Source organism: Ictidomys tridecemlineatus, chromosome 5, assembly GCF_052094955.1.
Source record: "Ictidomys tridecemlineatus isolate mIctTri1 chromosome 5, mIctTri1.hap1, whole genome shotgun sequence".
NCBI lineage: Eukaryota > Metazoa > Chordata > Mammalia > Rodentia > Sciuridae > Ictidomys > Ictidomys tridecemlineatus.
In genome coordinates this window covers 115,635,265-115,650,000 of record NC_135481.1, presented here as the reverse complement: position 1 = coordinate 115,650,000, position 14,736 = coordinate 115,635,265, and the positions used below count along the sequence as shown (strand labels likewise).

The window sequence follows — 14,736 nt, the reverse complement described above, 5'->3', positions numbered from 1 at the left end:
ACACCTTCTGTGTCAGTCAAGGTCATGTTAGGGAATGGCACACACAAAAAATGAAGTTTTGATAGAAGAACAACTTACGAGATGGAATCTTTGAAATTTACAGTATCTGATCGTTTGGATCTGCAAAAATGGCAATTTTATAAGCTTCAACCTCACATAGCGGCAGGGATGGCATTTAGAGAGAGAGCTGCAGGCAGTGGCACCATGCCCTGAGATCAGCACCTCAGGGAGCTGCAACCATCACTGAGTCGGAGGGGTGAGAAGAGGGAATGGTCCCCAGGGCTGGAAGAGAGGTCCACGTGGAGAGGTCACCAAGGAGGAGATGAGGGATTTGGCTGAGCCCCCAGTGATCCACTGGAGGGAGGGAGCTGGGGAAGGATACTCCTCACCCCTCTCCTCCATTCCTGAGCTCTACATGGGCTTCCACTGGGTGAACCCCGATGGAAGCCAGCGGTCCAGGGTGCCTCTTACTTCAGCCCATGGAGTGTGGCCGGTTGGAGCACAGAGCAGAGCAGGGAGGGGTGAGAGCGTCTCAAGACACAGACAGATGACATTTCTCAGAGTGAGTAAGTGCAGGGCTGGGTTCCAATCCAGGCAGCCCCGTCTCAGGGCCCCTGCTCTGTACCAGCACCTCTCTCACTTAGAATCTGGTGGAAACAGCTGGGTCTTTAGAGTCACTGATGTACCTTGAGGAAAGCCTCTCAGCTTCTCAGGCATTCACAATGAATTATTCATCCTTTATATTAATATTTGATGGCTGACAAAAGAGCTGGTTTGGGGAGCACCTCTGTGCAGAGCAGAGCCAGCCTGAGCCCAGACCGCGGCCTCCTCCTGGCAGGTCTGCAGAAATATTCCAGAAGATGGGGCTCTTGTCAGGAGGATGGCGCAGTTATGGACACTTATGGCATCCAACCAATTGAAGACAGATCACTCACACCCAAAAGACAACTCTGTAAGAATCGTGTGAGCCTGAAAGTTAACCGTAACATAAGGTGAGAAAATCATGAGGTTAAAAACCTGAAAACATCAGGTTCTGAGACAACTCAGCGTTACCAGAGAGCACAGGAGAGAGATGGGAGTGTGTGTCCTGGCATTTCTACCCCCAAGTCGGCCCTGGGACTGGGAACTACCTCCTTCTCTCCCCCTTTAGTTCCAATGCTTAGGACATCTTCCTCTTTTAGTCCCATGGCCAAATCCTACTCATTCTCCAAGAGCCATCTCTTTGAGGAACCTCCCACGACCTCCCATCTTATCCCAGGCAGAGCAAAGCTTCGGGGGGCAATTGGATAGTTCATGTCTGTCTCCCCAACTAGACTGTGAGTCAGCTCCCCCTCATGGTCTCTGGAGCCTCTAGCCCAGCACGGTGCCTGGTGTCTTGGAGGTGCTGCTTGTGGGACGAATGAATAAATGAGTCACCAGATCCTGTGGTCCCAGGGGAGGAGTCTGTGAGAGTCTGTGAGAAATTCCACGGAAACTGGCTCCACATCTGAAGGATTCCTCCACCTCCCACCAGCACCATGGGCTGTCAACCAACCTGCCATCCATGGGCCTCTGCTGACCCTTGTAGCAGACTCCTGGGCAGCCTGTCCCTGGACTCCCTGCTGGTGAGGCTCTTCCTACCACTCCTGCTTCCTCCTTTGCCTTAACAAACCCTTTTCAGTCTAAACTTGACCTCAGCTTGCTGTCCTTTTGGAAAAGTCGACATACGGCCTTACTCATGACCGTATCACCGGAGACTTGGCAGATCATGGAGCATCGCAGGGGCACAAATGGTTGTTGGAGAGTGAACAGGTGCAAAGAAAGGGTGATGTTTTAAGCAAAGATCCTCCTACGAACTCTGCAGGCAGCATCCACCCTTTTGCCCGAGCTCACTTCTGGCCCTCGTCTTTGGGAAGTGCTAGTGGAAGGTTTTACACCCCAGAGGTTCTCCAATGACCCTGCTTCCTCTTGAAATAACAAAATAGCACTAGTGGAAGTTATTTGCAGAAACTGCTTTTGATGCTTCATGCCAGACCCCTGCAGCTGGTGGGGGGCATGTCCCACACGTGCTGGCTATGCCCTACTTCAAGAGCCGACCTTGGCTCCCCACTTCTCCACTCTTTATTGAAGCCGTGGGAGCTCATTCAGTCCACAAGACAGGAACCTGGGAGTGTGTGAAGTTTGTCTCCCACAAAAGGGAGACAAGTGTCAGTGGACATGCACCCAGCCTCTGTCCTTGGCAATCAGTCCTCCTGTCTCCTCCCTTCCATTCCCTGTCCTTGCTCCTTTTCTATTTGATTATCAGTGACACTGATGGGCAGTGTCTTTAGCTGCACGCTGAGTGCAGAGGCCAGCGTGTGGCTCTACGTTCCTCCTTCCGTGGGCTGGCGTGGCTGGGACAGGGCGTGGCTTCTCCTTGCTGTGGACTGCTTCTGGCCTTCTCTCTAGACCTTCTCTTCCTCCCATGGGGGATTTGAGCTGGGTCATTGTCCTGGGTGCCCAGGGCCACATGGATGGATTAACTTTCCTGCATGTCAGCCTCTGACAGCTCCATGGGCTGCAGCACTGGCTTTTGACCCAGGGCTGCTGAAGCTAATGAGCTTAGGCCTCAGGCCCGCCCCCCTTCCAATGGTGGAGGCTGCTCCCTGTTCACCACAACCCATTTCTCTTCCTTCTGGTCACACCTCCAGTTGGCCCTCCCCAGCCTCACTTGATGCTGGGTGTGACCTCGCGGCTGCAAGGTATGGGTGACACCTTAGAAACTCTAGCAAAGAATTCTAGAGACCCTGAAGATTCAAACAAGATGTAAAACCTACATTTTGAATGAATGCAGGAGTGCAGGTGGCATTTCCAGGGTGATGAATGACGTTTGTCAATCACATTGTTGGTCCTTTGTTCAAGTCTTTGGCTCACTTTTAAAAAGTGGGCTGTCTTTATTCCTCCTGAGTCGTAGCATCTTCACATATTTTGAGAACAATCTCCTTGTCAGATGAATATATCCAGAATGCTTTCTTCCAGTTTAAGTCTTGTTGTTCATTTTCTAATGGTGTCTTTGGATGAGTAGAAGTTGAAATGAAACGAAGTCTGATTTATCTATGCATTGTTTTATGATGCATGCTTTCAGTGTCCTACTTAAGAAATCTTTTCCTATCCCAAGTTTGGGTAGATATCCCCTTGCATTTTCTTATAGAAGATTTGCAGATTTAGCTTTGACATTAGTGTTTGGCCCAACTACATACAAACTAATTTTGTATACAGTGTGAGTTAGGGGATCAGGGTTCATTTTTTTTCCTTATAAAGATACTCAATTGTTTGAGCACTATTTGTTAATTAAGCTGCATTGGTAACTTTGACAAAAGTCAATTGGCCTATTAGGTATGAATTTATTTCTGGATTTTCTGTTCTATTACGTTGATATCCTTGTCACTCTTTACACCAAAACCACGTTTTTTTTTTTTTTTTTATTGTAGCTTTACAGTGAGTATTAAAATTAAGCGGCTTTGGGCTCTCAGACTTTATTCTTTTAAAAAACTGCTTTGGCTATTATTGGTCCTTTGGGTTTCCATATGCATTTCAGAATCAGCTTCAGACCCAAAAGACAGCTGAGATTTCATAGGAATTTTGTTAAATGCATGGATCAAATTCAGAGAAAACTGTAATTTTTATAATATTAAGTCTTGGATCCATGGAATATGGAATATTATCCATATATTCAGATCTTTTAGAATATTTCTTAGCAAATATCTTTAGTTTTCATGCACAAGTCTTGTATATGTTATTCAAATCTAAATTGCTTCATATGCTTTTTTTTTTTTTGCATTAGTGTCTGGCTCCATTTTGAGGAAAACATTTGGTTTTTGATCATTAGGTATAACGTTAGCTATAGTTTTTCTTTTTAGACCGTCTCTAGCATGTATAAACCATCTAACTATGAGAAAGTTCCCTTGTATTTCTAGTTTGCTAAGACATTCTTAAAAACCATGAATGGGTACTAGATTTTGTCAAATGCTTTTTCCACATGTATTACGATGATTTCATGCTTTTCTTCCTTCATTTGGTTAATACGGCGAACTATGCTGACTGATTTCCAATTGTTAAATCAACCTTGCATTTCTGAGCTAGACCTCACTTTGTCATAGTTTATTATTTCTTTTTACGCATTTGCTAATTTTAACATGACTTGCATCTGTGTCTATTAGGGTTAGATATGAAGCTTTCCCCAAAAGCTCGTGTGTGAGACAATACAAGAAAGTCTAGAGGTGTGACACTGGGTTAGGAGAGCCTAATCAGTAACCTAATTAATAACCAATGAGTGCATTAATCTACTTGAATGGATTAACTGGGTGGTGATTGTAGGCAGGTAGGGTGTGGCCAAAGGCATGTGACAGGACATGCCCTGATTGTCATATCCTGAGCTGCTTTCCTCTGTCACACCCTTCTGCCGTGAGATGTGGAGCTGACCATCTGTGGACTGAGCCCCTGAAACCGTGAGCCCCAAATAAACTTTTCCTCACCTATGTGGTTCTTGTCAGGTCTTTTGGTGTCAGGGATGAAAAAGCTGACTAAATGTTTATAAGAGATACTGATGCTTTTTTTAAAAAAAAAAGTCTTTATCTGATTTTAGTATCAGGGTGCATTGGCCTCGTATGATGAGCTGGGAGATGTTCCCATTTACTCTGCACAGTTTGGGTATTATTGCTACTGGTGCAGAGATCCAGAACACAGCATGAGCTCTTCTAGCTGCTTCTGCAGAAGTGCAGAAGTTCTTCAGCAAGAGGGATGTGAGTCTTGGCCTGTAGCTGAAGAAGAATGTGGCTAATTCCTGGTGGACAGTCTCCAGCTCCATCCACTCCACTGCTGAGGATCACATGGAATAAAGAGGTTGAAGTCCATCACAAGATCATCCCTTCCGGGCCATATTAGCCACACACATATATTTGCCATTGCAAAATCTACTCCTCTGCTTTGTTTTTCTTGTGGATACAACACAGAGCTTGAATCTCAAATCTCTGAAAGCCTTACTGAGCTGTGTTTTGACACATCTCTCCTCCTAAGTTCCTAATATTTAGTTTTTAAATTAGATGGACCTCGGCCCCCATCCCAGATGACGTTGCACTCAACTTTGACAGTAAAAGCCTCTTGAAATATGATTGAATCTGAGAAAGTTCCCTAAGTTTTTCTAGTTTGCTAAGACATTCCTAAAAATCATGAATGAGTACTAGATTTTGTCAAAAGCTTGTCTGAATCTTGTATCCTGACCATTATTCATTGGTAGAAAATATTAAACACACATCTGTTTATCTGTTTTTCATCTATTTTTTAAATTACCATGATTAACAGCTGAAGGTGCATACAGCCAGCTCCCCCAATATTATTACCCATAAAGTGACTCACACAGCATCAAGGACCAGAATGACAGAAGTCATGACAAGAAGATGAAGGTTCAGAAACGCTCAGGATTTAGTCCAAGATCAATGGCCAGTAAGTGATAGAGTTGGGGCTTCAATGCTGGTTTCCTGGTTCCAAATCTCATCTTGATTTCTGGGTGACCTCCTGGTCTTCAGAAACAGAGGTGGGGTCCTTGGTAGGAGTGAGAAAGGTTTTGCACACATTAATCGCTCACACGCCACAGGCAATGGAATTATCCTTGACTTTTCTGGAGGAAAAGGTGATAGGCATCTTCCCGGGACCAAGCCAGCATCAAACCAGAGCCCCCGCTTGGAGCCGAGGACACACGACTCTTTCATATTGAGGATCTCAGAACTTCAGAACCCAAAGTCCTATGGCAGAATCTTTAGAACTCGGAACACCAACCTGGACTCTTTAGAACTGGGAACAAAGCTACTAAAGAAAGAAGAGACCAAACACGGTCAGAGAATGGCTGGGATGCAGGGGCTCATGAGATGGCGAGAAGGGAAGGGCGTTAACACCTGAGGGAGGGACTTCTGTGTTGAGGTGGGCTGCCTGGATTTTGTCCCAAGAAGATGAGTCTCCTTGGGAACTGACAGGGGGTTGGGCATGTCAACTACGTGTGGACTCCAGTGAACTCCGGTGACCCCACTGTCCTGGGATGTGCAGGTTGGTGTGGAAGTACCCCAGGCTGTCTTCCAGGCTGGAGGTCCCAAAGTGAGAGGGACAGGGCACACCTCAGCAGCTATGATTTGTGACTGGTCCATGCTGATGAGTCAGTCATGCCTTTGGCCTTCCACAGCAGAAATGGCCACTTCCTGGTTGAGAGAAAGATGGTAGCTTGGGGCTGAGGGAGAGAGGAAGGGCAGGCCTTGGATCTTTTAGGAGTTAGGGCTGACCCTCCTCTCTGTGATTGTTCTAACTTTGATTCCTTTGGTCCCAATGAGAGGAGATTAGCAAAATATGCTGTCCTTTGATTGATCACTAATACAATGCTGAAGACCACTCAGCCCATGCCCTGCACCTTCCAGCTCCTGGCTGGGAGGTGGTGGTCTCCATCACCTGAACAGGATGTGGATGGGTACTGTCCAGCTGGTGAGTAGGGGCCATGACCATGACAGAGTGGGTCACCCCAGCTTTGAAGCCAAGTCTCCAGGTCCCTGGTGGGCCACTGTGGGATGACCTGTCATGTCTCCTGGAGATATCCAAACCAGGCTCTTTGATCTCATTCTGGAAGTTTCCCCATGATTCTCTAATAGAAGTAGGAAAAGCAAAGAAGCATAACTCTGAACCATCTTGGAGGAGAAGATGTGCAGATATTACATGACCTTGTTTCTCACGGCAACAGGCGGCTCATCTTCTGGGAAATGTATGTGCAGTTTTGTGTCATGTTTATGAACAAGAGAAAATATGAGCAGTCTGTTCATGCCATCTGCTTCCCAGGGGAGGGAAGATTCGTCATGCCGTGGTGTCAGAGGGACATCCAGCTCACAGGGGACTTTCTGGAGGTGTGCCATCAAAGAGTCCTGCCTTTAGGGAGCTGGGACCTGTGGGGTCTTCCAGGAGAGCTGTGTTTAGAGGGGAGGAGAGAGAGGAGAGAGAGGAAGGGGACGGGGCCAGGATAGGGAAGGAAGAGGAGGGAAGAAGAGAGGGAGGAAGAGGAGAGAGACAGCAAGGTTCTGACTAGCTGGAGCACTTCCCTCCATTTTGCCCACCTGTCTGTCACGTGCACAGGGCCACCCCCAGCAGCACGGTGGCTCCTGGGAACTCTCTACATTGTCTCATTTCATTTCATCATGACCTGTGACCTTTTCAGAGATGAGGAGACCCAGGTGGAAAAAGTGACCAGAGAAACCACCAGATGCTGGGGTCTCCGAACCAGGCTCCTGGCCCAGGGATCCATGGCTCCATATTTGCCCCATCATTTACCCAGCAATCCCACTCCAGGGCTGCCAACCAGGGGTCACTTGGGTGTGTGTTGCTAAGGGACATCCCATCTGCCATCCTCGTGGCTTTTTGCAAAATGACACTTGAGACCCCTTTAAGCGATCCTGGGGGAGGCAAGGGCAGCACTTGGATGCTTTAAACAACAGGCTGAATTATGGCAAGACACCGACAAGAACCTTAAGGTCCCATCGAAAGAGAGCAGGGAAATCTGTGATGGTCCATCTAAAGGGAACCCCAGACAGACCCTGCCACTGAATGGAAGTGTGCCCATAAATGCTCATGACAAAGTGACCTGGGAGCAGTGGTCACAGCGTGAGGCCATGTTGTAAATTACAGTATGGGACCTAGTGCTGATGGTGAGGCGTCTGGATGTCCATTCAAGGATGTCACCTTGACTGCCTTTGGACCTAGCACAGAAATGTGGGATGCTGTCCACCGTAAAATGACAAGGAACACAGGGACAGCGGAGGAAAGCGTGTTCCTGCCAAAAAAGCAAAGTAATTTAAAAGGTGGAGAATAAACTCGCCAAACAGACCACAAGCCACAGGTCTGTAACTCGCACACCGAGTATGAGAAGTGGCCACTCTAGGTGGCGAGATCTGAGGATGATCTTCTTTTTTAAAGAAGGATTTGTATAGAATTTTCTAAGATTGGAATTCTTTTAAAATTTTCTTTTGGTTCTGGGGATTGAACCCAGGGACACATAAGCACTGAGCCACATCTCCAGCCTTAAAAATATATATATATTTTATTTAGAAATAGGGTCTCTCTGGGTCTTGCTAAATTCCTGAAGCTGGTTTTGAACATGAGATCCTCCTGTCTCAGCTTCCCAAGTGGCTGGGATGACAGGCGTGGGCCACTGGACCCATTTTAAAATTATGATTCTCTTTCACCCGGGATCATGCATGTGTCTTACAGAAAGGCAAGGAAGGACTGAGCTGGTCATCTTCCTCCTTTGTGGTTGCTGTGAGGTGCCCTCTGGCCTCCCTGCAGGAGAGGGTGCCCTGCAAGCTGGAGGAGCCAGGCCAGAAGAGGCCCCAAGGCTGTGCTCCTCAGGGCCTGGGTACCATACTCCTGCCGGCTTAGGATCCTCAAAACTGTTCTGAAATCACAGAAACACACGCAACAGGACAACCTTGCAGTCCATCAGGAATCAGGAGCTTTATTATTATTATTATTTTAAAGCCACTATGAACCTTGACTTTCAAGCTATGTGACTTTGCTCAGTTGGTTAAAACAAAAGAAAAAACAATCTTAGGAGAAGGGTGTCTCTGCCCCACCCCTCCCATCCTCTTCGCAGGGTCCAGATCCCTCCTAATGAACTTAACAGTCCTTGGCGTCCTCTCCCCGCCACTGAGCCTTAGGCCACTTGAGGCTCTTTCCCTGAGGATTTAAATGTAGCTTTTTGGCTGCAAAAGTGGAGAACAGGGTACCTGCAACCCAGGTGGGTTGGCTCACCATCCTGGGTTGCACCGTCTACATCAGATAAATGAGAGGAAAATGCCTACAGAATGGGATTTGGGGGCAAACACTCCCGACCACAGACCTGCCGCACCTTCTGCAGTACCTTCCCGACAGCGCCCCAACTGCCTTCATGTGGCAGCTGGAGCTCTCTGCTCCCTGGGCATTTACGGGGGCCAGGCCAGGTGCTGTTCCTCAGGGGGTTCTGTCACATGGACCTCCCAGAGTCCCTCGAATCACCCCAGGATGGTGAGGTGCCTGTGGTCACTCGAATCACAAGAGGCAGAGATGGGACTCAGGATCAGGTGGCTTCTGGCCACAGGACAAGCACCCTTCGGGTCAAGACCACTACATCGTGTTCACGGCCAGCCACATGCCTGACCCCCATTGCAGGGACTCTGGCTTTCTGAGCGGCTTTCCAGGAGCAGCAGTGAGGAGCATCAGTTCAGCCACACTCTCCGGGTCAGCTGGGCTGTGGCAAAGAAGTGGCGGGGTCAGGGGAATCTACTGTGAGACCCATCCAGCCTGCTCTGAGAGAGATCAAGCCCACAGCTGTGGCCAGCAGGTACTGACACTCTCTCTCTTGTGGGGGTGATCTGCTTCTGCTGTGCCAGCCACGTGGCTTCAGAAAAGCCAATTCACCTTTCGGAGACTTTTCCTGCATCTTGCAACATAAGAAAAAGTGCAAGGGTATGGTGGGATTGTCTTGTGTCCCACAGGAGAGTCTAAGTGCTGGGATAGAGCCCTGGTGTCATGTTACATATTGCCATAGTTGGTCAAGGCCAGCTGGGGCTCGGGTACATGGTGACAGCTGGTGGCCAGCCAGTCCTGGGCAGCTTCTCTCTCCACCTCCTCACAGGGCTGCAGACATGGGGGCTGTGAGTGCTGTGTTCCTGGTCCCTGCTGGGCTTGGCATGCACTGCCAGGGACTGTGGATCAGGACCACCTGGAAGAACCACAGGGAGCTGTTTTGAGGATTGCAAAGACAGTTGTTCCCCTCAATAAATTCCGAAATTAGTGTACTTGGAAAAAAAAAATCACGGGGGCTTCTGCAGGCCTAACCAAACGAATGTGTTAAAAGAATCACATTCAAGTTTTTGGATTATTTTTTAAAATAAAATTAAAAATAGGGATAGGCAAAGGCACCTGGACGAAAACAAAGGGCACTAAGAGTTTTTTTTTTTTTTTTCCATTGCACCTTTATTGTTTATCTGTTCACTGTTGGAATTTCACATGGTCTTTCCAGAGTCACACACACCGGTCAGAGAGCCCCTCTCCCTGGCAGCTCTTTTATTTCTCACCACCCTTTTGTCCTGATTTGTGGGACATCCTGCTAGAGCCTGAGGAGCTCCCAGGGGTGGTTTACTTTTACTGGAGAGGGGGAGGGAGGTGTGCAGGGCTGGACCTCAGCAGAAGGACGGGCTTTTGAGTCCTGACCCTCCTGGGACCTCCTCACCTCCACGTCCTCTCTGTTCCAGCCACCTGGGCCTCACTCAGCTAAGGAACCAGACGGAAGGCGGTTGGAGTTCTGACTCCACTCCAGCCCCAGGATCTTGGGGAGTCTCCCGATCTCTCTTCTACAACATGGGGAAAGACTCCCTCTTTCACGCGGCTACGAGGAGGGTTCCGTGACTTGCATACCAAGTGCCTGCCTGGCACCCAGTGTGGCCTCAACACACCTTAGCTTCCCTCCTTCTGGAGAAGAGAAGGGAAGGTACCTGATCAATTGGTGTCAGGGAAAGGTGCTCAGGGGCATTTGCTTTATAAGAGTCTGGTCCCTTGGCAGAGCCCAAGAAATGGTTCTCTATTGGTGGAATTTCGGGAAGGAGGGGAAGACAGGAGGCAGAGACCTCCTTGGCATCATTTAAAGTCAACCAGGCAGACTGGCAGAAAGATCAGGGACCCTCATTTTAAGGCCAGGCACTGCAGGCAGGCGAGGGCTCCACACGGGCAACCAGAAGAGGGCGAGTCTGTATCACTCCACCTGCCAGGGAGGAGGTACTCCACGTAGGTGAAAACCAAGAGCTCCAAGAAACGCAGCAATCTGTTAGGGCCATCACGGAACCTCCTTCTACTGCCCTTGAAAGGCTGCTGTCCCAAGGGTGTCCTCGCAATAGGGAGGGTGTATGTCATTTATACCCTGCCAGCTTTAAAGAGGACCAGGACGTCTGTCTAGGGCACCCAATGCTGAGCCCCCACCTCGGCCCTTCCCACCTCTCAGTCCTGGAAACCCAAACCTGATAAACGAATGGTTACGAGGATGAGATAACAACGCAGCCAGGAAGACGCTGGAATGTTCTGTCCAGGAGTCCATCTGCCATTAGAGCCACACTCCTCTTCCTCAACGGTAGTCCTTTGAAATTTCTTTACAGCTCACCGATCACTCAGCCAATGTTCATGCATAATTCTCGGTACAGATAGGGTGCATCTATGGCCTGCATGCCCACGATCATTTTATATCTCCAGTATAACAAAAAGCCGCTCAATGGACACTCTTACAACATGCACCAACAAAGACCATGGTTGGTAGTATGGAAAAATGTCCTCCTGACGAGAGAGAGAGAGAGAGAGAGAGAGAGAGAGAGAGAGAAACAAGAGTGCAAAGGTAAAAGATTCAACAGGAGACCAGAGGACTAGAATGGATACAGAAAACAACTTTTGCAGATGAGCGGGCAAAGCGGTTAAAAGCAGGGAAGCACTATCCATCTAGAAGTGCCTCTCCAAATATTTGGTTCATGCTAAAAAATAGAGCACATTTATTAAAAATATATATTTATAAACCTTGATATGAACAGATACACACATCAAGCCAATGAAAAAAAGAAAAATAAGTCATCTCCCAGGTATCAAATAGTTAGACACTTGTGATGAATGGGATGCCTGTCGGAGGACTGCCCCGTGGTCTACTGCACTCGACCGCTCAAGGAGACCGGAGGGAACGCTGGTCCAGGGAGATGCTCAGCTGAGCTGCGCCTGCCCCGTTCATCTTTTCCAGCACGGTGTCGTCAGCGATCTGGGATGATGAATTTCTGCACCCATGCGCTCACCACCGGTGCCCAAGGCTGGTCTTCCAAGCCTCCTCCTGGGCCCCCCGCCAAAGACGCTGAGTTCCTTGTGGCGTGAATGAGTTTTGTTGGGTTCATTGTGCTTTAGTGTCTGCTCCTTGCAGCAGGATCGGTTTATTTGTGACCTTTTTATAAAGTTCGAGGGTGCATTGGATGGAGCGGGGTGTGTAGGTCGAGCTTCCTGTCCTCACGGCCTCTGGTCACTGACCTGTGAACCCACAGGACTCCTGTCTCGAGGCCATCCCGAGGCCCCCAGGGGCTCTGGGCCATTCACAGGGTGGTGTAAATGTACACGAAGATGATGACGATGAGGTTCAGGATGGTCCCAATGATGCCCAGCATCGCCAGGACACTTTCCTCTTTACTCTCTTTTTCTTGGCCTCCTTTGTCCTCGTCATTTCCACTGGTGATTACCATCTTGGTTGCAAATGTCTTTATCTTCCGCGTCAGGCTAACCTGTAGGTGGGAAAAGGCAGCACACAGGTTATGATTCCCAGCACCCTCCGTGCGGCTGGGTGGGGTACAGGGCTGGCAAGCTCAGGCTGCGGCTAGACCCTGGGTGGGGTGACAGATGGCACACAGGCTGAGCCCGGCCTGGAGACTGCGCTCTTGGCCACCAAGAGTCAGAGGAACATGGCTTATGGACCTGGGGGCAATGTCCTGAGACTGTGTGACTCTGTGGAGCTTGTTTTCCCATTTCCCTGGACACAGAAAACCAGCAGCTACCCAGCAGTCACACGGACACTCAGGAGTTTCCCCCACGATGGCGAGAAGGTCACACACTCTCACATGCTGTGTCATACCTGTGGAATGTGCTGTCTTGCATGCTCAGGAAGGGTGCAGAGTGTCACTGTCACCCATTCTGAAATGCTAGCATGATAAGGGCAGGGGCAGGCAGGACCCAAGAGAAGTGATCCACTGGGCCCAGAGAGGCTGTTAGAGGCCCAAGGGCAACACAGAAGGGGCAGCTCCAGGAGAGGTTCTCACGGCCTCTGGTGGGATCCTCTGTTGGTACCATGTGGGAAGTGTGCAGGCTCTACATGTTCTACACCTGCTCTCCCAGCTGTATACCTGGGAGGTGGCCTTGCTTTTGCACACCTGGAGACACGGGCAGGAATGCTCCTCCCAGCCTCATGTGCCATAGCAGAGGACTGGGAGCTGCCCAGAGGTGCACTCAGAGGTAAGCAGAAGGCCACATGCAGGCTTTACCACAGGGACTATCCACAACAGCCGGATGGCCACCCAGGACAGCGGGACGAAGCCCAGACACCAGGGGGCAAAAGCACAGCCCAGCACAACCTGATTCAATTCATAAATGCTCAACACAGACAAGACCAAAGAGCACGCCGGTGTAGACTTGGACTTTTATAAAAATTAAGAGAATGATGAACACAAAGCCCAGGAGAGCGGCTTCCTCCAGGCAGAAGCTCAGGGGACACCAGTGACCTTCAAAGACACTGGTCATCGGCTAAGCTGGGTGTGGGCACTTGGGTGCTTCTTTTTATCATCATTCTTTAAATTGCCAGCATGCTTTGGCTTTTCCCTTATGTCTCTGATATATTTTGCAATCACCACAATTATTTTTTATTTTTCAGGGCAGTTAAGGTGGCCATCCGGGCTGCGTGGCAGTCAGCTGGAACCTCCCTTCCTATCAATTACTAGTGCAAACCATATTAAAAAGTACCTTAAGGGATGGGGTGTGGGCACACGGGGGCCCTGGGCTGCATTTCCTCTGACTCTGTATACCCAGGGGCTTTTCATCCTGTAGGGCTGGGATGTGGTTAGTTTTATGTGACAACCAGACTGGACCACAGGGTGCCCAGATATGTGGTCAGACATTATTCTCTCTGGGTGTGGTGTGAGGATGTTTCTGGATGAGATTGAGTGGATGGGCTGGGAAAAGCAGACAGCGAAGGTGGACATGCCCCTGAGTAAGAGAATTCCCCTGCCTGGCTCCTTTTAAGCTGAGACATCCACTTTTTCCTGTCTTTGGACTTGAACTTTTGAATTTCTGTCAGCTCTTCCTGGGTCCTGAGCCTGCAGACCTTCAAACTGGAAGGATCTGGAAGGAACTACACCATTGGCCCTTCTGGGATTCCTGCAGCTGACTTAGCCTGCAGATGTGAGGGCTTGCTGCTCTTCCAAATCACGAGTCAGTTGCTTATAACACATGCCCTTCACACAACCGCACACACACATAGGCGCATTCACACACTCGAACACACATATATATCTCCTCCTGGTTCTGTGTCTCTGGAGACTCCTGACGGTGCAGGGGTGAATGACATCTCAGGAAACATATCCAGGAAGGGTGCAATGGGAGCCTAGGAATGCGAGCCTGTGGCTGACAAATGAAGCATCTCAGGCTCCTCCCACTGTGCACACAAACCCTGAGAGGGCTGGACCAGGCCTTGCCCATGGCTCAGGATTTGGAACACTGCCCACGTGGACAGACATCTGTACGGACGCATGCATGCCAAGAAGCCTAGAGGAGCTGTGCAGATGAAGTGCACATCGATGAGTGAGTGAGTGAGTGACCCCAAGGCAAGTTTCCCGTCCTTCACAATTTGAGTTTGCTAGACAGGCTCTGAGTGGCTTGCTGTTCTCGCAGCAAGCCACTCTTGATCACTTGGCTCAGTGATCAAGTGCCCCTGAGTTCAATTCCCAGTACAAAAAAAAAAAAAAAAAAAGAATATCACATATCTCTAGACCATTTTATATATGTATGTATAAGCATATGTCCCAGTTTATGGCTTAATGCTTCACTTTTATGATATTGTTTATAAACATATTAAACTTAGTATTATTGAATTGATAGTAGTCTCCCGTTTTTTGTATTATTACAATATCCTTCACTACCCCCAAAGTATTCATC

General features: G+C 48.9%; 1 protein-coding gene across 4 annotated transcripts in view; it reads right to left on the bottom strand.

Annotated features, from left to right (window-relative positions):
* Positions 1 to 8,481: 8,481 nt before the first annotated feature.
* LOC120886275 (protein TUNAR) overlaps positions 8,482 to 14,736 on the bottom strand; it is a 45,411-nt gene continuing 39,156 nt past the window's right edge. For all 4 annotated transcript variants that reach the window (XM_078050814.1, XM_078050815.1, XM_078050816.1 and 1 more), the window contains one exon: positions 8,482 to 12,317. In XM_078050814.1, coding sequence (XP_077906940.1) covers positions 12,132 to 12,317 — 186 coding nt within the window. In that variant the 3' untranslated portion in view covers positions 8,482 to 12,131. The remainder of the gene's footprint in view (positions 12,318 to 14,736) is intronic.